The sequence below is a fragment of the Rhea pennata genome, chromosome 7 (assembly GCF_028389875.1).
Source record: "Rhea pennata isolate bPtePen1 chromosome 7, bPtePen1.pri, whole genome shotgun sequence".
Classification (NCBI taxonomy): Eukaryota; Metazoa; Chordata; class Aves; order Rheiformes; family Rheidae; genus Rhea; species Rhea pennata.
The window spans coordinates 15,904,125-15,926,729 of NC_084669.1; the positions used below are offsets into that span (position 1 = coordinate 15,904,125).

Genomic DNA, 22,605 nt, shown 5'->3' on the forward strand with positions numbered 1-22,605 from the left:
TCACAGATGACATGGCACAGCTTCAATGTGGGAGTTTCAGCTGCCCATCTTCTCCCCAGCTACAGGGTCTCTCTCCTTCAGGGAGCTCCCTCCAGGCTTGCAGGAAGGGGACTGCTGTCTGGCATTGTCCCCCCCAATCCTGACCCTCAGGGGGTAGAGGAGGAGGTCTCACAAGGGTGCATGCAGACCTTAACGTGGGGAGAAGGCTGTGCTGAAGGCTGCCAGGGCTGTGGTCCATCCACTTCTGCAAGGATGGGTCCTTGCTTCTCCGGCTCTATCAGTAGCACAGAGCTCTACAGGCAGGGAGGATGTGGCAGGGGAGGGTACCTGCATATGGGGAGACAGTGAAGAACCCTTCCATCTCCAGGATGTCTATTTTTTTGTTTGTTTTTTGTTTTTGGTTTTTTTTTCTTTTTTCTTTTTTCCTCCTCCCTGGAGTAGTTTTTCTTCATTGTGTCGAGGCTTTGTTCCTCATGGGAGAAGGATTTGAGTAAGTCTAGGCTGTAACAGGACAATTTCAGAGATACTTACACCATGGATCAGATAATAAAAAATCTTTGCTGCCAAGACTGTAAAGACTGGTGCAACACTAAAGACTGGGGGCAGTAACACAGGCTGCCCCACAGGACAGCCAGGACTGGGCCCATATAAACACAGTATTTCCAGGTAGGAATAAGAAATATAAAGCAACTTCCAAAACTGGGGGAATGGGATGCTTCAGGTCAGCAACAGTGAATAAGTGGAAGGATTAGAGCAGCAGCACCTCCACACAATCCTGTGCACAGCAGTCCTTTGAGATCCCTGGGTGGGGAAGCAGAAAGGAGACAGTGCTCCTGGCAAGGCACAATCAATACTTGCACAAGAGCTCCTCTCTCCACACCCAGGCTTTTAAAAGGACCTTAAAAAAACAAACAAACAAACAAAAAAAAAGCACAAAAGAGAGCCACAAAACTGGATTTGCAGCCTACAGAAAGCAGCCTGCGGTAAGACACTGAACAAGCACAATCCCTTTAGCTTACGACAAGATTGAGAAGCATTGTAATTCCATCATGTAAGCTACCATGATAGGAAATGACAAAGGACTAAAAGCTTTTTAATGTAGAAGAAAGGAAAACCAGATATGCTCATAAATACATGTTCTTCACAGTGTGAACCATTTGCCACAAGACCTGCATCCCACAGCTGTTGTGTATCCACTGCCCTCAACTCCATCTTTATTTTTTCCAGGGCACTTTGGCAGAAGTAACTGGGTAAAAATGGATGCTCAGGTCAACCTGAAATATCTGGGCAGGTATAGGTCCAGGACTGCTTGTGCTGTTCAGGTCCCGTTGGTAAGAAGTGGTCAGAGCAGAGGACAGGGCCCGTCTCAGCAGTTACTGGTAAGAGAAGGGGCAGCACAGCGAGGCTGCTGTAGTTTCAGCCAACCAGAAAGAGTTTGCAGGGCATACAGCTCCCATGGGAAGGACGTGAGGAATCAAGGCCGGATAGGAACAGTGGGTATTTATCACTGCAGAAAATTCATTACACATCACTTGCTCGCTCTCACACATGCACACGCCAAACGAGGCCACTGGGCACAGTGTCAGGCAACCCAGCGCCTGCCCCCCAGCACGGGAGGACAGCGCTTGGGCCATTAGTCTGTAATGCGACAGGGCGGCTTCCCTGGGAGGCTCAAACAGGCACAGACCATCTCCTGCAGAGGAGTCTCCCCCTTGTCCCACACGAGACCGTCTCCTGGTGTCCAGACGCGACAGGGTGTCATCACTTCTTCGGCAGGTGCAGACAGAGCGTCCGAGGCCCCTCAGGGGCGACGGTCCTTTGGACGGTTCCTGCGGCCGGCCTGGGCCCCTCGCTGGGCTCCCTTCATCAGGCCCTTGAACTGCCCCTGCATTTTTGCCTGTTTCCTAGGGGAAGAAAGGAACACAAGGTTGTGTTAGCCCAGGCACTGGGTACAGCTGGCTCCTCTGGAGCAAGCTCCCAGAGGCCGATGGAGAGTTCCCAGACCCCCAGGCAACTGAAATAAAGCATAGCAGGATTGAACTTTGGCCCTGTTCCTCACCCTGTGCCCTTCCCTGCTAGACTCACCTTCTGTTCAGTTTGGCCCTGTTCAGGGGGATGTAGGCATACGGGTCCAGCTGGCCCTTCTTCTTCACGTCGCCTTTGCCTTTCTGTGGGAGATACCAGCATGGGAGACGATGCAGCACAAAGGCAGATACCTGCACCTGTTCTGGGGCAACTTTGACACACAGGCTGCGGTGCAGTGGGGATGCCAGCTGGACACAAGATTTCCCACCCTGTGATGCAGCACCAGATACCTGCTGTGAGCAGACACTGGGCACAGCGAGGGCAGGACAGTGGCAATGACAGGATGGGCTGGAAACATTCACAGGAACAGAGCATTTGGCAACTCCCCTTGGAGCCCAAATTCCCCAGCTTCAGCAGCCCTAGACCAGACCTCAGCAAAGAGCCGGCACTCTCTGCACGTGCAGGCCAACAGCAATCCTATGCCTGCCCTGCCAGCGCATCCCTGATGGAGCACTTCCCCATCGGAGCCCAAGGCATCCCTTGCCACAGCCCTACAACCCCCTGGGGCCCTCACCTTCGATCTGTACTCTGCACCAAAGGCTGGCTCCTTGCCCAGCTGGCGGTGGATCCCAGAGCCTCCAGCTGGAAAACAGGGAATGTTTGTGTCAGAAGAGGGTCTCAAGGCCAGGCCCAGGCCCCCCCTTCCCAGCTCTTACACAAGAAGGACCTGGGGCAGGGGGAGCTGGGGCAGGGGGAGCTGCTCCCTTTTCTTGCGTCTAGCTCTTAGGTGTGAGGAAATAAGAGAATCAGAAAAGTGGGAAAATTTCACACAGTCAAAAACCTCAGCTCCAGCTGCTTTGCAACATCCCACCAGTAACGCTACAATTCCGGCTCCCTGGAGAGCTGCAGACCAGGCAGCTTACCTCTATATTGAGAGTAGGACCCAGACTCCATCTCCTCATCATCTGGCTCCTCTCTAAACCGACGCTTCTGGCTTTTCTTCTGCAGAAAGAAGAAGAGGGGACCCTGCAACTGGTTGGTCTTTACTGTCCTGCCCTTCCACAGACCTGCGATCTCCATCAGGCGCAAAGAGCCTCCTGCCTCCTCCCATTAGGACCCAGAGGCCTTACACATCTCCTGACCCAGGCCAGCCTCCTGCATCTTCTTCAAGAAGCTGCTGCTTGCCTGCTGTCCCCACTGGCCTCTCAGCCAGACCTGCATCTACTGCAGCACAGACAGAGGCTCAGCCCAGCCAAGCCCACCGTACCCCACCCCACCATTCCCTCTAGACCACAAGCCCTGTACTCACACTGCGAAGGCCCACTTCTTGCAGCACATCTGCCATCTCCTCATCTGCTCCTACAGCACAAGACAGCAGGGTCAGCACAGGATGCAGGTACAGGTGTGCTCCCGTACTGTGCCAGCCTCTGCAGCAGGCTGCCAAGGAGCAGGGTGCCTCTACCAAGTGGATATCCCACAGCACAGATGGTCATGTCCCCTCCAACACCCTCCCAATGGTGGTAGAGACCATCTCACCAGGGTCACAGCAGCCCTGGTAGTGCCTTGCACCTTGTAACATAAGGCCACAACAATCCCTGCCACCCCTCAAGCTTCCACATGTGCATGGGCAGGAGAAAAACAGACAGAGGACCAGAGCAAGTCCAGGCAGTACCTTTCGCTTCATCATCCACCTCCTCTTCCTCCTCTTGGATGATCAGGCGCCCATCCTCAGACACCTGGAAGTCGTGGTTCACTCCTCTGGACCGCTTGGTGCCCGGCTTGGTGGCTGCACACAGAGAGACAGGTTGGGTCTGGGGCAGAGCCCACCCACCAGGGCGTCTGTACACCAAGGCCCCTGCACACCATGCCAACTTCCACCCCAGCCTCATGCAAGGCCATGATCCTCACCCAGTACCCGCTGGGACACATTGGGGTCCAGGAAGTTGAGGGGCTCATCCTCTTCCCCCTCTTTCAACCAGGCTTGGCCCCTCTGCCATGACTGCTTCTTCCTCTCCTTGCCCCAGCGCTCCTCCTCTTCCTCCTCCTCCTCCGAGTCAGCCAGGATCTCCTCGATGCTGGGCGAGAGGCAGAGAGGATGATGATAGAAAAAGAACAAGCCCAGATGCAATGCCCCACCTGCTCCCTGGCACAAGGGAAGCCTCGCTCCAGAGATGTCTCCAGTAGCTAAAGGCATTAGCTGGGGAGATCCAGCACCAGACCCTCTAGCAGGGCTGCTCTGGTCCATCTCTACCTGTCTCCTCTGGGCTGCGGTGGTGCCTCCTCTTCATCTGTGTCTACTGCTGCCTGCTTCAGGGCACGCTGCTTGCGGCTCCTGGCTTCGGCCTTGCGGATGTTCACCAGCACCTTGTGGTACTCAGCCGGCAGCAGCCCCTGCACCAGCTCGAAGCTGAGTGGGGCACAGAGATCAATCACCACCAAGCTCCCTGTACACGCAGGAGAGCACCACCTCCTCCCACACCACTTGCAGGGAACTCCCTCACTGCCCTCAGTGCTATTCCAACAAGTTGAGGGGTGGCCAAGGGCCCCTTCAGCATCCTCAGCTCACCCAAACTTGCGGATGAACTTAGTAAAGAGGTTGCGCAGCTTCATGCGGAAGTGACGTCTCATGTCGTCCGAAAGGTTCCCCACGGCCTCCAGCTGCCAGGAGAGAGAAAGCTGCAAGCTCAGAGCACCTCTGCCCAAGGCACCCGCACAACCTTGCTCACCCGCTCCACTTCATCACCCTGCTGGCATCTGCCAGGACCCTTTACTGTCCCAGGCACACGGTAGATTCCCTGATCATGAGTCAGGCTGAGTCATGGGAAGGCTCTGGCAGATCCATGCCAGCATGCAGGAGAAGAGCTTCCTCACTGCTTTCTCAGCCAACGGGATCAGGGTTGGGCCCCTCAGCTCCCGAGCGAGGCAGGATGCAGCTGAGGATGCCTCTGGGGATACCAGTCAAAAGGCAGCCCAAGGCTCTGCTCTGCCACCCCCCGCTGAGTGCCCACACTGGGGTCTCACCATTGTCTGGACATGCTTAGCGAGCAGTTTGGTATCAACCAGCAGCAGCACGACCTTGAGGAAGCCCAGGGCTGCCTTCACCACATCCCGAGTGCGAGAACCCAGCAGCAGGCATATGTTCTGCAGGAGCTGCTCCACCACGCTCAGCTCCATGTGATCTGCAACCACAGCAGGGCTCAGCCAGGCCCAGCCTCCTCCTGGTGCCTGGCACAGGAGAGGGGCTAGCCCATACAGCCAGGGGAGCTATCTGACAGTGCACCCCGCAGCATGGGGCAGTGCTGCCCCAGCACCCCGGCCCTCCTGCCCATGCTCACCTTTGAACTCGAAGAAGAGGCGGGTGAGTGCCAGCACCGTGCAGCTGATCATGGTGACCGAGCCTGTGAGCCCCGCATAGATCAGGAGCAGGAACCGCTGCATGCCCTCTGCAAGACAGATGCAACTCAGGGGGGGCCTGCTCTTCCCGTGCCCAGCAACCTTTCCGGCCCATCTCAGCAGGCAGCAACGAGCAACCTCAGCATCAGCCCTAGTATCACCGCTCTCTGCACACGAGCAGGGTGCTGGGCATGGGTCCTACTTCCCCTGGGGCTGAACAAGCAGAGCAGGGGTTTCAGAGCTGCCAGGAGCTCTGGCAGCAGCTCACCTGGTGGGGTGGGTCCAAAGCGGATGAAGGCATGCCCCATCTCCACCAGCAGCAGGTAGGCATTCTTCCGGGCCCCCACCGACACCTCCTTGGTGCACAGGATCACCTGGAGGCACAGATGCATGTCAAAACCCCACTGCCACCGCTGCAGCCAGAACCAGCCAGGCTCCCCCCGCGCACACTAACCTCTGGGACCAAGGCGGTGACAAAGGGCTCGTGCTCGGCTGAAAGCTGCTTCACGATGTGGAAGAGGCACTTCAGTCGGGGCTGGGGAGAGATCGCCAGCACTGTTAGACCCAGGGGCACACATCTGGCTGCCCTCACAGCCCTCCCTGTCCCCCCCTCACAGTAGCTGAGCTCTGCCACAGCAGCCCTCGCTCTCACCCTCTTGGCTGGAGACGCTGCACTCTTGAGCGAGTCCAGCAGCGTTGTCTGCAGATCCTCCAGGTGCGAGTGGACAAAGGCCTGGCAGGGAGCATGGGGGGCAGCACACACCTCCTCCAGCACACGGTAGGCCTTCTTCTGCACACTCCGCTCCTTGCTCTGCAGGGACAACCACCAGGCTGTGTCTGTCAGGGCAGCCCCTCAGCATGCTGTCCCCAGGAACTACTGTAGCACCCTATACCACCCAGCAGAGACCTATTCTGCTGTACCTGCTCAGCCTGACAGCAGCACAGCTCCAAACAGGCAGCAAGCAGGCCCCAGTGGGCACAGCCACAGTCCCATCCTACTCCTCCAGCACATCAGGAGGACAGCATGGGCTGGTGTGTGCCCCCAGCCTCATCCTAACCTGCTACCTGGTTTGCACGTGGGCTGGAGGAGCATAGCCCATCATCTCCCTCCTTTGTGAGGAAGGTGTCCTGCTGCTCCCCTTGCACCTGTGAGGGTCAGGAGCCGACTCACCTGAAGGGAAGGCTGGATGGTGCGATACAGGGAGCCCAGGGACGGCTCGTCAGCATAGGGCGCCATTGCCACAATCAGATCCAGGATTGAGAGTCTGAAGCAGAGAGACGATTAGCAGGTCACTAATGCTCTTCCACAACACTAGGACTCCATCTGCAAATCTGGTTTGATGCAGGACAGCAGCATTTCCCCATGGGACAGTACAAGCACCCTAGTGCTGCCCGGCTGGAGGAAGCCAGCAGCTTTATCCATTAGCCCCAGCCCCTACGTGTTACCTGGCAAACTCTGTGCTTTCAGGGCTGGTCAGCTTCTCGCTGGCTTTTTGCAGGAACCCACACACCATCTGCAGGACAGGTACATGGTCAGCGGGGCTCCCCCTCCTGCCCCCATGAGCACTTGGGCTCAGGCTGGGAGCTCTGCAGCACAGCTCTTATCTGCACAGTGACTGGTGTCCTGACTTTGGTCTCACTTCCCTCGTGCCCACCACTCTGCTCCTCTGCTGTGCTCTGCAGCAGACTCAGGACCTGAGGGACCCTTCAAAACTACAGCCGTTAATCTGACGGCCATGCGACAGCCCCATGAGCAAATTGACAACATAGCAAGTCGGGCAACCGGTGCTGCAGCCCAGGAACAGGCTCAGAGCAGACTGAAGGGAGTACTTTTTCAAGAACAAGCAATCCATCTGGGGGAAGCATTGCTGCAAGACATTGCGAAGACCCAAATATCAGCAGATCCAAAAGGGCTGGACAAATTCAACAGGGCTCACATATGATGCTCCAGGTGCAGCTGGAAGCTTGGGAAAGGACTTGGGCAAGGAAAGGACTGCCCTCTACCCAGCTTGTTTCTGTCTTCTCCATCAAACTCGCCAGCTCCATCAGGCTGGGTGTGGCTGGGACAGGGCATGACCATCCCCTTTCCCCAGGCCTCCCTCACCTGTGGCTCTGTGATGGTCAAGTAAGCCCGGACAGTGTCCAGCACGGAGCGGCGCTGTGCACTGCTGTCTCCATCCTCCTCAGGCTGGCTGTACACGTTGAAGAGGATGGGCAGGAAATTCTTGGCAAAGCGACCCACCTCTGCCCGCTCTGCATCTAGGGAGAGGACAACGAGCTGTGTGGATCAGTGGGGCTGCCAGACCTGGTGACCTCCACAGAAGGTCACTGCAGAGGACAAGGACCACCTGCAAAGGGAAACCCCAGTGTGCCAGGAACCCCACCACCACACTGCCAGCATCTCCTCCCCACCTGTCTCACAGCCCTTGTTGATGAGGGTGCGCAAGGCCTGGCACACGGTGGGGCGCAGGTCCGGGCGCTCACTGATGGCCATGCCCAGGGTGCGAGCCAGCCCCTTGAAGGCCACCACCACGTCTGTGGGGCGGATGCAGAAGCCGGGCAGCAGGGTCCAGACCTGAAAGTCAAAAAAGTTGAACACCAGCACTCTCCCCTCTCAGGGTGCCATTAACACCCCAGAGCAGCAATCCTGGCACTCCTATTACCTGCCACTGCAGGGTGTCATAGATCTTGGACTCCAGGCTCTTCCCAGCCTGAGTAAGCTCCAGGGCTGCAGAAGAGAAGGGGGAGATAAGCACAGCAGAGGTGGCTAAGTCCTGCTCTACCCTAAGAAAGGGAGGTCCCAGGGAGCACACTAGGGCTCTCAGGAGCCCAGGGCTGTGTCCTTCAGGGCCCCTGCCATACCATCCCCACTCACCTCTGCTTTTCAGGGTGGCTGCCAAGGGCAGAAAGTAGCTGGTGAAGAAACCAAGCCGCGCATCCTGCACGTAGTCTCGCAGCACAGGCAGGAGCCAGCTGCGGGGGAAGTCCAGCGTCTCCCTGAGGAGGGAACACACAGCTGAGGGAAGCACAGGGTGCCGTCAGCACCAGCCTCTGGGCATGGCCCTGCTAGGGCATGGGACACCTTCACTCAGGGCCAAAGCTGGGGACAGGGAGGTTCAGCAGAGTCAAATGCCTCCAGCACAGCATGGGGATCAAACAGGAACATGACAGTGGCTGCAAAATTGCCAGCATGACAGAAAGGCATGGCACACACTCGTCCTGCTCTCACTCCTCCCTGAGCACAGAAGACTGGACTTTCAGCCAGGGCCATCCACTGCTGACATAGCGCAGCTGCAGGCCAGAGCAAGCAAAGAAGCTAGAAAGGACTCCCGAGTTCCCTGTTCTGTAAAAGGTGCCCCACTCTGGGCAGGTGTAAAGGGTACCGCCAAACCCTGGCAGCTAAGGAAAAAGTGGTTTCCCAGCTGGAGACAAGCGTCTTCCACTACCAGAAGCTGGCAGCAGGACCTAGTCCCCTGCGGTGAGGACACTGCATGGCTGTACTCACTCCTTGCCATCTATCTCCAGGGGCACAGCTTGCAGCAGCACCTCGGGACCCATGGCGCTCACAGCGGCCCCCACCGCCTGCTCCAGTTCAGCGGTGTAAGGGAAGTGTGGGGAGAGACGTAGGTCGCACAGGGACTGGAGACACTGCAGGCACAGAGCAGGACAGTCACAGTGGTGGCACAGAGGGGTTGAGCACATCACTCACTATTCGTGCCCAGGGATGCCGGGCGCACTGCGCATCTCTGTGCCGACTGTGCACCAAGTCCCAGGGCCACGCACACCCTCCCTGTGCCCGGGTGGGATGGCAGGCGCTGCGATGGCCCCACTCTGCAGCTAGAGCGGGTAACGCAGCCCAGAGAGCAGAGCAGCCACCTCAGCTGGCTCTGCTCCATGCTGCAAGACACCTTGAGCTCAGCCCCGTAGATGACTACTACCTTCGCACCCTCCCCGCCTTGCTCACCTTCTTCATTATGGGATGGCACTGCTTCCCACATGTCTCAAAGAAAATCTCCAGCACCTGCAGCACATCGGCCCATGCTGCATGAAAACGATACGTCAGGCCATCCTCCACTGCCCTGGTGAGGAAGAGTCTGAGACAGTGACACTGGCACGGCCCAACCCAGTGCTGGCACTGCCTGTGCCAACCAGAGTCTGCCAGCAGTGATTAGGGACCAGGTAGAGGCCAGGCAGAGCTCAGCTGGACCCATGAGGAAAGCCTCTCCCACACTCCATCGTTCCTCACCTGAACATCTTGCAAAGGTAAGAGGCAGGGGCTGGGGCAGACGCAGAGACGGTGCCCAGATCACCCACGTTGGGAGCAACACACTCACTCAGGAGGTTCTACAATGGTAGCCAAGGAAATAGGAGTTAGCTGTGGACTGTGGAACCCCCAGGACAGGGCATGGCAGGCAAAGAAGAGCAGATCCAAGCACAGAGGAGCCCATTGCTCCCAGGCAAACCCCCAAACCTTAGATGGAGACTCCAGCCTGGCCTTCGGCAAAGACCAGGGCAACTGTCCCCCACAGAGCACCCAAGCTGGGAGAAGCAGCCATGCGTGGTACCTCAAGGGTCTGTGCCGCAGTCGATACCACCTGGGAGTGGGGGGACAGGAAGCAGTTCATGGTGGTAGAGAAGAGACGGGGAAGATGAGCCCAGCACAGCTCCTTCTGCAGCCTGGAGGAGAGAGTCCAGGTCAGCAAGACGCAGCCAGCCCTGCTCAGCCTCTGCTGCCTGCCCAGCATCAGCTCATGTCTGTACCTGCTCAGGTTGATGTGTGCTCTCTCCATGGTGGACAACCAGGTCACCAGTGGCTGCAGGTCATTCACACTGGGCACATAGTCGTACAGGGCCTGGGGAAGCGGAAGGTGGGTGCACACAATGGCCACGCCAGCCCCATCCCTCCCTGCTCCAGCCCCCTGCACTCACTGTGATGATTTGGGCGTTGAGCTCAGCTGGCAGGCAGGCTGGGCTGGCCTGAGCGCTGAAGAGGCTGTAGAAAGCCTGCATGGCGCACGCCATCACCAGCTGCAAAGGACACAGTGTCAGGACAGGAGGCTCTGGGGCAGATGATGGCTCCTTTGCCCACTCTGCATCCCTACTCCCAGAAAAAGCTTTGCTTGAGCCAGCCCCATGGGAAACTTTGGCCCCATTGCAACTGTACCCCATCTAGCCATGGCCTCCCTCTTTGATGCCAAGCAGGCCAGCAGATATCAGCTGCCCCAGGGGCTCTTCTGCATTTGGTTCCTGTATCTTCAGGCCCTGTGACTTCCCAGCCAGTAGCCAATGTAGTCTGAGCCCTTACAGGGAAGGGTTAACAGTGCTGGCGCAGGGCCTGCCCCCGCCTGGCTTCGTGCTGGGCACAGTGACACTCACAACGTGGCTGAGGGTCATGACTCTGAGCAAGGTCTCGCAGCAGGTCTTCACCATGTTTGCAGGAAAGCAGGGTAGCAGGTCCCGCAGCAGAGTCAGGACGTGCAGGGTGGTCGTGGCCTCCTTGGTGCCTGCGGGAGCAGAGCAGGGCCTGAGCTCATGGCAGTCTGCAGCAACAGCCCTGACCAAGGCAAAGCCCTTGTGACAGACCTGGAGCTGGCCCCACAGACCTGGGGCGCACTCCACTATACTTTCTGGAAGGTCAGAGCAATGGAGAGATGGCCAAGAGTCCTGCAAAACACCTCTGGTGCCTAAGCATGATCTTACACCCTCCCCAACACCAGGAGCCCCTGTCACAGCTATCCATGGCCCTGCACACTACCCTGTCCCCAGGAGCCCTCATGTCCTCATTCCTGCATGACCACAGGGTCCTCCACACCTCTCTGCAGGTGCAAAACCCCTTGCTCCAGTGCCCCATACCTCCGGCTTTCTCAATCTCTCGCACGCAGAACTTGGCAGTGGATGGAGCCGCAGGGTGATGCGCAGGGGCCGTGTCGCCAAACATGAACTCGCTGCCCTTCAGGACGCAGCACACCCCATACTGAGCAGCCTTCCGAACCTGTGGGAGGGAATGCGTGGAAACCACGGACCTCGGGAGCACAGCCAGCCCCAGAACCAAGCCCAGAAACAACATCATCCCCCACCCACCCAGACTGGGGTACTGGGGACTCACCTTGGGCTTGGCATGGACGCAGAAACTGAGCAAGCCATGATAGACCTGGAGGGTGACGGGGTAGCTCCAGGCTGCCAGGTCCTGCTTCCGCAGCAGTGTAGCCAGGCAAGAAAGGACCTGTGAGGGGAGAGCAGCAGGGACTGTAGTGTCACCCCATAGGACCCCTGGCCCCTAGAACTCCAAGAGCCTCCAGACGAGCACGCAGCACCACCCCCATAGCAGCTGGCTGAACTCCAGCTCTCAGGAGTTCTCAGGAGGCACCAGGACACCACAGAGCTGGCACTGCTGGCTGCTCCTGCATCTACTCACCCATCGGAGGGCAGAGGTGGAGCCGCTGCAGGCCTGCGAGGACAGGATACCCATGAAGGCTTTGGAGGTGTCCGAGAACTTTTTCATGAGCACAGGGCTTGGGACGCTGGGGGGAAGAGTGGAGGCATCTTTGGGGCACAGACCAGGCAGCTGCCAGCAGTCACACAGGGAACCACATACACAGCCTGACAGGGTCCAGACCTTCCCCAAAACAGCTTGGGGGAGACAGTGCCAGCATCTTTCCCAAAATGGGCCCAGGTGGCTTGGGCACCCCCCAGCTGAGAGTCCCTCTCGGCTGGGAACTCACCGCTTTAGAACCAGGTTGAGCAGGTAGGCGACAGCAGCCAGTGACTCAGGGGACTCCACTGCCTCCAGTGTGGTCATCTGTGTACAGAGAAGGGGTGAGAAAGAACATCCAGGCCAGCCCCCCCAGCCCCACAGCTGCAGCCAGCAAACCCCAGCAGAGTGCCAGGAGCAGCCCAGCAGCATCTCTGCTATCATGAGCACAGCACCTTCTACCACCAACCCTCCTGAGCGCACAGGTCACCAGGTGCACGTCTGTGCTGCCAACAGCAACTCTCTCCATGCCTCCTCGCTGTGACAGTCACTCACCAGTGCAGCGAAGTACTCGGTCTCGCTTTCCTTGCCCCCCTGAGAGCGGATCACCTCTGTCACAGCTGCCAGCACGGCACAGATCTAGGCAAGCAGCAAGAGAAGCAGGTCAGTCCTCTTGGTCTAACAGGCTGCAGCAGAGCCCAATGTCTGGGGCGCAAACCCCCATCCAGTCCTGTTCCTCCCAGTACCTCTTTGTGAGCAGCCGAGTTGGACTCCCAGAACCGCTGCACCTTGCTGAAGGTGACGTTAGTGCAGTCACTCAGCCCGCTGAGGAAGGTGCCAGAGGACTTCTCTGTGGCAGCTTCTCCATCATCATCCTCCTCCATGCGGAGCTGAGTGCTGTCACTCGTCCGCTCCACGCACAGGGACCCCGACTGCAGCTCATTGTGCAGCTTTACTGCATCCACTGTCAAGTTGCTTTTCTCTGCCAAAGAACAGACAAACTGAACACCATGGAGATGGGTGCTAAGTCATCTTCAGGGCTCAGCAAGTCACGTTGTGCCAGTTTTCTTCTGCCACGTAGCCCAGAAATCCCCATATGCTCCATCTCTTCCACCCTCTCAGCCAGATAAACCTCACTAGAGCTGATCTCCAGTATGTGGGATGTGACTGCTGCTTCCCTCTGAAAAGAGGAGACAGGGCAATAACTCAAAAGAGCTTCTATCCCTATGACAACAAATCAGAGCATGGTCCAACCATCTCCTCAAACAGGAGAGCACTGGACCCTCACAAACATATCTCATTGTGCCAAAGCTTTAATGGCAAGAAGCTCCTTTCTCCCTGTTCCACTTATCTTCAGTCTGGAGCCCTGGCAATCAAGCAGCCAACACACGCACTTTGCATCCCTGCGTCACAGACACCCAGCCACTGTGCAACCAGCTGCAAGAGGATGTCTGCATGCTGCAAGACTAGTGGTTCTTCATTTAGGTCAGGCAGCACTTTCTCTACAAGAGAAAGAGCTCCTTGAGTAGCCTTGCCAACAGCAACCAGCATTGTAAAAATCCAGGCCCTTGCAGACCACAAAGCTGTGAGATTTATCTTCTCCACTGTGTGATCTGCTGAACAGGAACAAGTATCCTGGTCCTGATGCTCACTCTCTACACCAGGTACTGCCACAGCTGCACTTACGGCCACAGCCTTGTGCCTTTGGAAGCTCAAACTATTTCTGCCCCAAAGCTGCTGAGAGGTCACGTTGCTGGGAAGTTATGAAGTTACTTTGTGGGAAAGTTATGTCTCCTGCCCTGCAGAAGGTCCTTGTGGCTCCTGCTGGGGCCTTGCACTGGACCCTAGGCAGGGTGACAGATACTGTTGTAGGTTGTTTTTCATGTCTATACAGGCCAAGATGTATGTCCCTGCTCCAAGTCTGTGTATCCAGCATTACAGGAAAGTGACAAAAATATCCTGTAACTTTGTAGAGCTGATTTTCCTCTCAGTTTTGTGCTTTCTCTCTGCCTCCCAAGGCAACAGCTCGGCATGTGAGCAACTCCCTGCTCTCCTCCTCCTGGCATTAGGGCCTGCCCCATGCCACGGGCTCTCGGGAGACCCAAGGGCTCATCCTCAGGCACCGGCCAGCTGTGGCCGTGCAGGGAAAGACCGAGCACCTCACTGCCTCGCGCCGCCCGCCCCAGCACCCGCCGGCTGGGGCCAGCAGCTGGGGTGCTCCGCAGCCGGCCCACGCCGTCCCACCTGCAGCCCGAGGAGCACCACCAAAGCCCGCGCAACGCCGACAGCACCTGGAGATCAGCAGCAGCCCCAGCCCCAATCTGCTCCCAGCCCCCGGGCCAGCGGCTTCACCTCGGCCCTGCGCGGCCCCGGCCCCTACCCCAGGGCCCAGGCTGGCCCCGGCCCCGGCCCCTCACCCGCGGGCCGGCTGCAGAAGCGGCTGCGCGCGGCCAGGCGGTGCCGGCGGGTCTCGGGGTTGCAGTCGCTGCTGTGGCCCTTCCGCCACCGCTTCAGCTTGGCGGCGGCGCCCGAACGGAGCCGCCCGCACCGCGCCATGCTCGCCCGGCTCCACGTGCCCACCCCCACCCCGCTTCCGCCCGGCCGCGCCGCCGCTTCCGGCGCCTGCCGCCATGCTGAGTGAGGGCAGGGCGGCCCGCGGGGCAATGGCGGCTCCTCGGAGGTGGGCGGGGGAGCGGCGCCCGCGAAGCTAAGCAGGGTCGCGCCTGGTTACGGCTTGGATGGGAGACCGCGGGGGACTCTCCTCATGGCAGAAGGGTCCAGAGCATGGGCAACCCCCAGAGAAGTGTGTGTGTGGCAGAGGAGCCATGTAGTTTGGGATCAGGATGGAACTGTGGTGACACGTGCAATTGCTGCCTAGTTTGTTCACAAGGTGAACAAGACAGGACATGCTTGCATCAGTGCGCTGGGGAGCTGTTCAGCTTCCCAGAAGCAGAGCAGGGCACAGCCTCTTGTTCTGATACCTTTATTGAAGGCCAAAGTAAGGAAGGTCTCCTCACCTGGCTTTGGGTACTGGGGCTTTCTGGATCCCAAAGGACAGTGGATCTGTGCCCCTTGACATGCACCGAGAGGAGCACCAGACTAGTAGCAGTTCCTAGCTGCATGGCTGCCTCTCCAACTAGCAAAGCCACCAGGACCTGGTCATTTGGGGTCTCTGTCTCCTTGGGTGCCAGCCTCTTCCTGGATGTGGGATGAAAAACAGCAGTCCAAACCCCCCTTTGTTCCTTGTCTCTCACTCGTTAGACCCCACTCTCTTCTCAAACCTGGAATAGGAGGGCCCTAGCATGAGGCAGCTTTAATGCTTTTTTTTGCTCTCCCCATTGCTCTGCTCCTGCCCTCTCCATCCCTGCCCTGTCTGCCAGGACTGTGCAAGCTCCACGCGCAGCACAAGATTTTCCACAAGGAGCTGCGCAAGTACAAGCAGAGAAGATGGTACCAGTGCAACATCTGCAAGGAGCTTTCAAGCCTCGCTCCCAAGCAGAGCCTTGCGTGTGCAGAGCCCATGGCTGGGCCTGGGGTGCAGCAGCGCCCACCTGAACCCGCAGGCATCCCGGAGCAGCAGCCTGCGCAGTGCTGTTCCTGCCACCGTGCCCGGCCAACTCATGAGGGTGAGTCAGGCTGTGAGGCTGGGCGGCAGGAAGCACCCTCTCCCTGCGCAGGCTCGCTGCCAGCCCTGCCACGTGGGGCGCTGACAGGTGTGGGGTGCAGGCAGGCGTCCCCGCTCCCCCACGTCGAGACCACCGCCCCTGCCGCTCTTATCCCCGTCTCGCAAGTGCACGAGAGAGCAGCGAGGCTCATCCCAGCCCTGAGCCGTCGCCACGAGGTCCCCAGCGCCCGGGCCTGCCGCTGTCTGCTGCCCCCGTCGGCCCTGCCGCGGGGGATTTGCCCGCAGGCTGGGCTCGGCAGCAGCATTGCGGGGGTGCTGCTACTCTGCGCGCTACGGTAGCGGATGCGCCGCGCTGCGCTGCACTACGGCGGCGGCGACGTCACGGCCGCCGAAGGTCGCGCCGCCCTTCGCGGGCTCGCCATGCGCTACGTGCGCCCTCGGCGGCCGCCGCAGCGCGCATGCGCGCCCTCGCCCGGCGGCGGGGGGGCTGCGGAGCGCTGCGTCCGCCGGTCGCCACGGCGGCGCGCGGGCGCGCATGCGCGAGCCGCGGCGCGGCGGGGCGGGGCGCGGCGCGGCGGGGCGGGGCGCGCGGCGGGGCCCCAGTCTCGCGCGGCGGCGGGAGCGGAAGGAGCGCGTGCGGCGAGCCCCGAGCCCAACGGTCCTAACGGTCGCGCCATGGCCGCCTACCGCCTCGTGCTCATCCGCCACGGCGAGAGCGCCTGGAACCTGGAGAACCGCTTCAGCGGCTGGTACGACGCCGACCTCAGCCCCGCCGGGCAGCAAGAGGCGCAGCGCGGCGGCGAGGCCCTCCGAGGTACGGGCGCCGGCGGGCGGCAGCCGCCCCTGCTGGGGCCGGCGGCCGGCGGGGCGCGGTGCCGCGGGCCGGGGGGGGCGGGCGCTCCGGTGAGTCACCGCCCCCCCCCCCCCCCGCCGGCCGGGCCGGGCCGGGCCGGGCCGGGCCGCCCTTCCCGGTCCCCCGGTCCCGGTCGGGCCGCGGGGTCCTCCGGTTGCGGGGACGGTGGGGAGCGGGAGGGCAGGGGCCTTGCTGCCGGCGCCGCGCCGGGCCCTGGCTCCAGCCCCTCGCCCGGCGACCGCGGCGTTCGGCCGAGCCGGCGCTTGCGCTGTGGCTGCGCGAGGCGCTGCTAAAGCGCCGCGGAGGTGGCGAGCGCTAGCCCGTGCCCTTGGTGCCCGCAGCACTCGCTGCGCACCCCCGGCAGGCCGGCGCTGGGGCAGGAGGCCCTGGCTGCCCGCACCGGCAGCCCTCTGGTTACGTAAGCGCCATGTCCTTCCACTCCAGCAAGCCACTGCCGTGCGACTGGCAGGCGCAGCTCATCTGCGTGGTGGGGCGCGTGTGGCCTGCGGATGCGGGGCTGTGCTGGCGGGCTGGAGCAGGGAGCCCCATCTTGCTCTGATGCGCACCTTTCTGGGGTGATGGCATGAGTCATGGGCTCATCCATCAAATGTACTTCATCTTTTTTCTCCTGACTATGGATGCTTCCCGGTCATGGAGGAAAAAGGGCCAGGAGGTTTCTAGAGCTTGCTTGCTCTAGTTGAATGTAAAGGGCACTGGCTGCACATGGAGTAATGAGTTGGATGACAGAAACAACAGTTCAGCTTTGAAAGCAGCAAGGGCAAAAGTGTTGGCCTGGTGCCTGGATGAGAGATGCTTTTTTTTCTCCTGTCTTTGCTCTGTCGTGCTGCCCTTTGATGTCTGTGGCTCCGATCTCTTTCAGATGCTGGCTATGAATTCGACATCTGCTTCACCTCTGTGCAGAAACGGGCAATTCGCACCCTCTGGATTGTTCTGGATGCCATTGACCAGATGTGGCTGCCTGTGGTCCGGACCTGGCGCCTCAATGAGAGGCACTATGGAGGGCTCACTGGCCTTAACAAGGCTGAGACAGCTGCTAAGCATGGAGAGGCCCAGGTGAAGATCTGGAGGCGTTCATATGACATCCCCCCACCTCCTATGCAGCCGGATCACCCTTTCTACAGCACCATCAGCAAGGTAAGACATGTTTTCTCAGGCTCCTGTCTCTTTTCCCTGGCCTAGGAGCCTCTGGGCTGAACACAACCACAGGGCTCCAAGTACTCTCCAGGTTGGTCATCTTTTTTTCTCAGGGAGGGAGCTGCTGGTACTGGATCTGGCTGCCTTTGTGGGGTGTTTTTGGTACTGCCTTTTGTTCCCCTACCTCTGTGGTGGTGTCAGTGATTGTAATATGTAGTGATGTCTAGTGTTGAGTTTGGTTCACTTTGTGCTGTCCCTGAGGAGATTGAACCCCTGGGCATTGCACAGACTGATCCAAGGGTTTTCATGTTAATCATTAGTTCCACAACCAATGCTGGATGTTTGCTGTGGATAAAGAGACTAGAGTATGTGAAGTGCTGTCTTATCTAGGCAAGGATGATAGCCCAGGCCCTAACTGAGTGCAGTTTTGAGATTTACCTCAAACTTGCAGTAGCCTGGTTTGCTGTTTAGTTTCACCAGCAGTGACACTGACAAGTGTGTAGCTGCAAGCCCAGCTTTGTTTCCGTGTGCGTACTTGGGCGGAACGCTGGTGAATGAAGACCCTGATACTGCCTTCTCTAGCTCTCTGCCAGCTGGTATTGTCTCTGAGCTCCCGGCTGATAGATGCGCAGCAGTGGTCAGGGATTTTGGGCTGCTGTGTGATAGTGGCTCTTCCTGCAGGACCGTCGCTATGCTGACTTGACAGAGGACCAGTTGCCAACATGTGAGAGTCTGAAGGACACCATAGCCCGGGCCCTGCCCTTCTGGAATGAAGAAATAGTCCCACAGATCAAAGAGGGCAAGCGAGTCCTTATTGCTGCGCATGGCAACAGCTTGCGTGGGATTGTCAAACACCTGGAAGGTATGTTAGCCCTGCATGGGACACCCCAGTGCTCCAACCCTGCCCTGGGATGGGGTGAGCAGGGAGCCCTCCCTTGCATGGCCTGTGGGTGCTTGATCCAGGGAGAGGTCCCTGTGAGTGACTGTGCCTCCATTCATAGGCTTGTCAGAAGAGGCAATCATGGAGCTGAACCTGCCCACTGGAATCCCTATTGTCTACGAGCTGGACAAGAACCTGAAACCCATCAAGCCCATGGAGTTCCTGGGAGATGAAGAAACAGTGCGCAAAGCCATGGAGGCTGTCGCTGCTCAGGGCAAGGCTAAGAAGTGAGGGTAGATGCACAGACTAGCGAGTAGTAGATGAGTCCCCTTCCCTCCCCGACCCATCTGTGCACATCCCACAGCCGTAGAAACTTGGAGCTGCAGAGCTGGGGTGGGGAGCAGCTCCCTGGGACAAGGCCCATTCCCTCTGGACCAGGCTCCCCTCTGCAGACAGCCTGGAAGCCCATGGTCTAGGGACTGTGTGCAAGGAGGTCTGGGGTGAAAGGGAGCCCTGACCTCTGCCAGGCAGTAACGGCACACATCTCCACACTGCGGGATCCCAGCCCTGGGGCCTCTGTCTGCAGGGGGTGCTCCAAGCATTCCCTCCTCATGCCTGGCTCCTCCTGCGCTTTGCTTCCCTGGCAGCTCTGTCACTCAATTACTGTAGTTCTTTTGCTTTAGTCATTCCAGGAGCACAACAGGAACAAGTGGTGTGAGTGCAGCACAAGCAGTGACCAAGATGGGTATCCTCTCCCCTCATGGGTGTGCCAGCACAAGATTGGGGATGTTTATATTCTGAAACGGTTCTATTTTGGTGCATGACCCACTGTGTTCCTGTGTGTGGTACAGCACCCAACAGTGGTACTTGTGGTGACTTTGGACCTAGCTCTACCAGGCAATGCTTTAACTTACTGCCTTTGGACAAGGGTGAGGGAGGAAGCTCACTATCGGGAGACTTGTACCTGCCACAAACTTCCCCACAGCCAAAGCCAGTCTTAGTCCTGCTGCCTCATGTTGGTGGAGCAGATGCCGTTGTGTCCCATCCCATATGTGTGTACTTGGCACTGTCACTGTGGCCTCCACCCTCTGCTGGCGTAGTGAGCCTTGGTTTGCACTGGGTCAGTGTAACTGTCCAACAATAGCAGCTGTCTTGTTCCAGTTCAATAAAGGAGTGATATGCAGTAACGTGGTCTCAGTGTTTTCCTGTTGCAGCTTGCCATGTGCGCCTGGGCCACGTGGGGCTCCCTGCCTTGCCCCACATGCTGCCTCAAAGATAGAGCTCCTGCTGTTTTGTCTATGTTGCAACAAAGCTGCTAGGCCTTCCCCTGCCCTGGCTCCCTTGCACTGCTGTGGGCTGTCATCCCCTCCAACAGCTCCACTACTGCACTACAGGAGTCAGACCAGAGCAATTCCTCCAGACAGTGACTGAGCAGAGCAAAAAGCTCTTAGAAAATGTTTATTATGCACAGCACAAATAAAAAATCCACCCTAGGAGTGAGGCTTGACTGGCTCTTTCAGCCTCTGGCAAGCAGGGAGCTGTACACAGGAGGCTCAAATCCAGTGGCTGCTTGGGGTGCACAGACCCGACCCCCCCCTGACAGCTGCCCCACAGGGTGGTTGCTAGCCAGGTTCAGGGCCTGCTCCCCAGGGTGGGAGCCAGCCCGTGCCATGCTGTGCTAGGGCAGGGCTGCTAGGTCTGCAGGAACTCAGGCTGCACCCGGGCCACCTTGCGGAACTCCTTGGTGTGTGTCCGTGGGCACTGCATCTCGCACCAGCTGATGGGCACCATCTGCGCCCCTACGAGATGCAAGGAGTCACCGTCTCCGGTGCTGCCATCTCCCTGGGCCGTAGGGCTGCACCTCCCTCCACGCAGCGTCTGGGTCAGGCCCCTCTGCCTGCCCCAGGGAACCTTGACCAGCCCCGCTGCCCAGGAAGCTGAGCAGGTACGTGCCCCAAAGGCACAGCTCTGGCCTCCCAGCTTTAAGCAGGTAACAAAACCCCTTTCTGCTCCCATCTCTGCTAGTGGCCGGCACAGACCTTCACTTGTATTCCTCGTCTCCAACAGCCCACATCCCTCCTCCCGCAGCCCTTGGAGCCCATGAGGTCCAGCAGTGCTGGGAAGGGAGAAGAGCGCTTCCGCTCCCAGAGCTGCGTCAGCCGCCCCTCCCGTCGGGGTGAGGCAGAGCTGGCCGAGTCTGGGCCCCACGGCCTGTTCCTACCTGCCTCGCTGCGAGCCACCACCACGCCCAGCTCGTTCTCCGCTGTGCTCAGCAGGTAGTTGGACTGCGCGTCCCCCAGAGAGATCTGGTTAGAAACGGGTTAAGGGAAAGGCCGCCCTGAGGGGACCCGAGGGCAAACCCGGGGCAGGCCCTCCCCGGGGGAGGGGAAAGGATACAACTTTGGCCAGGACTATGTCGCCAGGGCGGAAGCTCTTGTAAACTTCTACCTGCGTGGGAGAGAGGAGATGCGAACGCCCAGCACGCGGGAGAGCCTGCCAGCGGGGGTATGGCAGGGCGGGCACGGCAGCTGCCCCACGGCCAGGGCAGGGCGAGCAAAAGGCATAGAGGAGCCCAGGCACGCGCCAGGGCTGCTCAGCAGCCCAGAAACCGGCAGCGCCTCACTGACCTTGTCTTTCTCTGTGGCTCGAATATCTTCTCTCCTAGAGGAGCAGACAGAGGGGTCTGAGCACCTGAGCAAGGAGACAGGACTCTCCGCTCCACAGCAGGAGCTTCCCCGGGCTCCATGAACCTCCACAGGGCTTGCTGGGCCTCCTGCCAGCACTCGGGACAGAGCTCCTGCCCAGGGCTTCGCCCAGCTGCCGGAGCCCAGAGCCCAGGCAAGGCAGTGCAGAAAACCCTTCTGCTCGTGTTGAGGACGGGGCGTTTGGACCCTCGGGCTTCCTGCGAACACAGCCCCTTCCCTACCGTATGGTTCCCCGGAAGGTGGACTTCAGCGGCGTGGAGCCGACGTACAGGATGTGCACCTTGGCAAAGCGGGAGTTAATGCTGCAAACCTGCCAAGAGGAAGACCTGGGAATCAGTGGGACCTCAGCATGGGCCGACCGCAGCGCACCTTCCCTAGACGTCCACGCACCGGGGTGGGGATAAGGCAGGGCTCCTGCTGCCCATGGCTGTACACGAGGAGCTAATCTCCCAGGCTCTGTATACCCAAAGGAGTCACAGAAGAGGTGGGATAATAAACAGCAAGCCAGGAGGAAAATAGCACTTGTGCACCTGGAGAAGGTGAGCCTCCACAAGCTGTGGGGCAGCAAAGCTTGCCAGGTCTGTCGCTGCAAGGCCGGCATCTCCCTCCCGCACCCCACGGGCACCCCTCCGCAGAGCACAGTCCTGCCTGCACTCAGGCGCCCTACCTTGCACGTCACGACGGCCCCCACATCAGGCAGGAGCTGGGACTCGGCATCCCTCACCACGGACACAACAGGCAGCTGCACGGGATCAGGCACGAGGGTTAGCTCAGGGCATGGTTCACGGCTTATCCGGAGCAAGCAGCGGGCTGGGAAGGGGCCGCATGCCTCTGTGTCCAGCAGCCTCCTCTAGGGAAGGACAGCGCGGACCGCGGCCGTGCTCACCCCACTCTCCTCGCCCCTCTTCTCCAGGCAGCCAGCCAGCGACGCGAAGATGAAGCCGTGCCGCGTGTAGGTCCCGCTGCCGGCGCTGGCTTCCCCGGTGCTGCACAGCCGCTCGCCTGCGGGACACGAGCACAGACTGAGAGCGGCGCCAGCTCCCTGCGAGGGTGCACGCCGCTGGAGCACGGCCTGCACTGGTGCTGCGCACAGAGACCCCGTGCTCCGCGCACAGGCACCGCTCCCCCCTGCCTGGGGGCGCTCCCAGAGCCGCCCCCCCCAACACACCCCGGGCACCCCCTCTCCAGGCCGGTCCCCTCTCGTATCCCCTCTGCCTCCCGCCCCCCCCACACACCCCGGGGCACTCCCGACCACCTCTTTCCCGGCCGGCCAGTCCCCGGGCCGCCGGGGCCCCGCGGCAGGGCAGGGCAGGCCGGGCCTGAGCCCTGCGCTCACCAGGGACGCAGTACCGAGCCGGAGGCGCCATGCTTGCTACCCGGAGTAACCCCGCACAGAGCCCTCATCCTATTGGTCCCCTGCAGTAAGGCCGCGCCGTAAGCGGCGCCACTATTGGCTCACCCCTAGCCGGCGAGGAGAGCGGGCGCGCTGCCTGCTGG

General features: G+C 59.7%; 3 protein-coding genes across 3 annotated transcripts; 1 reads left to right on the plus strand and 2 right to left on the minus strand.

Annotated features, from left to right (window-relative positions):
- Positions 1-1,072: 1,072 nt before the first annotated feature.
- Positions 1,073-14,464, minus strand: RRP12 (ribosomal RNA processing 12 homolog). Its single transcript, XM_062579709.1, has 34 exons — positions 14,308-14,464; positions 12,637-12,872; positions 12,446-12,529; positions 12,141-12,217; positions 11,834-11,939; positions 11,525-11,641; positions 11,272-11,410; positions 10,795-10,922; positions 10,348-10,446; positions 10,180-10,271; positions 9,984-10,095; positions 9,665-9,762; positions 9,383-9,497; positions 8,924-9,066; positions 8,294-8,415; positions 8,082-8,146; positions 7,831-7,993; positions 7,523-7,677; positions 6,865-6,932; positions 6,590-6,683; positions 6,071-6,229; positions 5,873-5,953; positions 5,687-5,792; positions 5,361-5,468; positions 5,047-5,204; positions 4,592-4,683; positions 4,277-4,432; positions 3,934-4,100; positions 3,698-3,811; positions 3,335-3,384; positions 2,949-3,027; positions 2,600-2,667; positions 2,086-2,168; positions 1,073-1,904 (listed from the first exon to the last, which is right to left on the minus strand). Exons 1-34 carry the CDS (start codon positions 14,444-14,446, stop codon positions 1,802-1,804), a joined length of 3,876 nt encoding a protein of 1,291 aa, XP_062435693.1. The 5' UTR covers positions 14,447-14,464; the 3' UTR covers positions 1,073-1,801.
- Positions 14,465-16,090: 1,626 nt separating this feature from the next.
- Positions 16,091-19,590, plus strand: PGAM1 (phosphoglycerate mutase 1). The gene is made up of 4 exons (XM_062580003.1): positions 16,091-16,329; positions 17,249-17,523; positions 18,205-18,385; positions 18,525-19,590. Exons 1-4 carry the CDS (start codon positions 16,191-16,193, stop codon positions 18,692-18,694), a joined length of 765 nt encoding a protein of 254 aa, XP_062435987.1. The 5' UTR covers positions 16,091-16,190; the 3' UTR covers positions 18,695-19,590.
- A 241-nt stretch (positions 19,591-19,831) lies between these two features.
- EXOSC1 (exosome component 1) lies at positions 19,832-22,502 on the minus strand. The gene is made up of 8 exons (XM_062580004.1): positions 22,445-22,502; positions 21,995-22,110; positions 21,776-21,850; positions 21,330-21,418; positions 21,031-21,064; positions 20,801-20,851; positions 20,625-20,709; positions 19,832-20,202 (listed from the first exon to the last, which is right to left on the minus strand). Exons 1-8 carry the CDS (start codon positions 22,473-22,475, stop codon positions 20,096-20,098), a joined length of 588 nt encoding a protein of 195 aa, XP_062435988.1. The 5' UTR covers positions 22,476-22,502; the 3' UTR covers positions 19,832-20,095.
- Positions 22,503-22,605: the final 103 nt, after the last annotated feature.

What these genes read in the sequence shown, in the direction of transcription:
- RRP12 (XM_062579709.1), bottom strand. Translation starts at nt 14,446, where the DNA reads ATGGCGCGGTGCGGGCGGCTCCGTTCGGGCGCCGCCGCCAAGCTGAAG. An exon ending in CCATCCAGCCTTCCCTTCAG is followed by an intron (nt 6,230 to 6,589) that starts GTGAGTCGGCTC and finishes TTGTCCCTGCAG; the next exon opens with AGCAAGGAGCGGAGTGTGCA. An exon ending in CAGCGTCTCCAGCCAAGAGG is followed by an intron (nt 5,954 to 6,070) that starts GTGAGAGCGAGG and finishes ATCTCTCCCCAG; the next exon opens with CCCCGACTGAAGTGCCTCTT.
- PGAM1 (XM_062580003.1), top strand. Translation starts at nt 16,191, where the DNA reads ATGGCCGCCTACCGCCTCGTGCTCATCCGCCACGGCGAGAGCGCCTGG. An exon ending in CGGCGGCGAGGCCCTCCGAG is followed by an intron (nt 16,330 to 17,248) that starts GTACGGGCGCCG and finishes GATCTCTTTCAG; the next exon opens with ATGCTGGCTATGAATTCGAC. An exon ending in TCTACAGCACCATCAGCAAG is followed by an intron (nt 17,524 to 18,204) that starts GTAAGACATGTT and finishes CTCTTCCTGCAG; the next exon opens with GACCGTCGCTATGCTGACTT.
- EXOSC1 (XM_062580004.1), bottom strand. Translation starts at nt 22,475, where the DNA reads ATGGCGCCTCCGGCTCGGTACTGCGTCCCTG. An exon ending in ACATAGTCCTGGCCAAAGTT is followed by an intron (nt 20,710 to 20,800) that starts GTATCCTTTCCC and finishes GTTTCTAACCAG; the next exon opens with ATCTCTCTGGGGGACGCGCA. An exon ending in GGTGGCTCGCAGCGAGGCAG is followed by an intron (nt 20,203 to 20,624) that starts GTAGGAACAGGC and finishes TGCATCTCGTAG; the next exon opens with GGGCGCAGATGGTGCCCATC.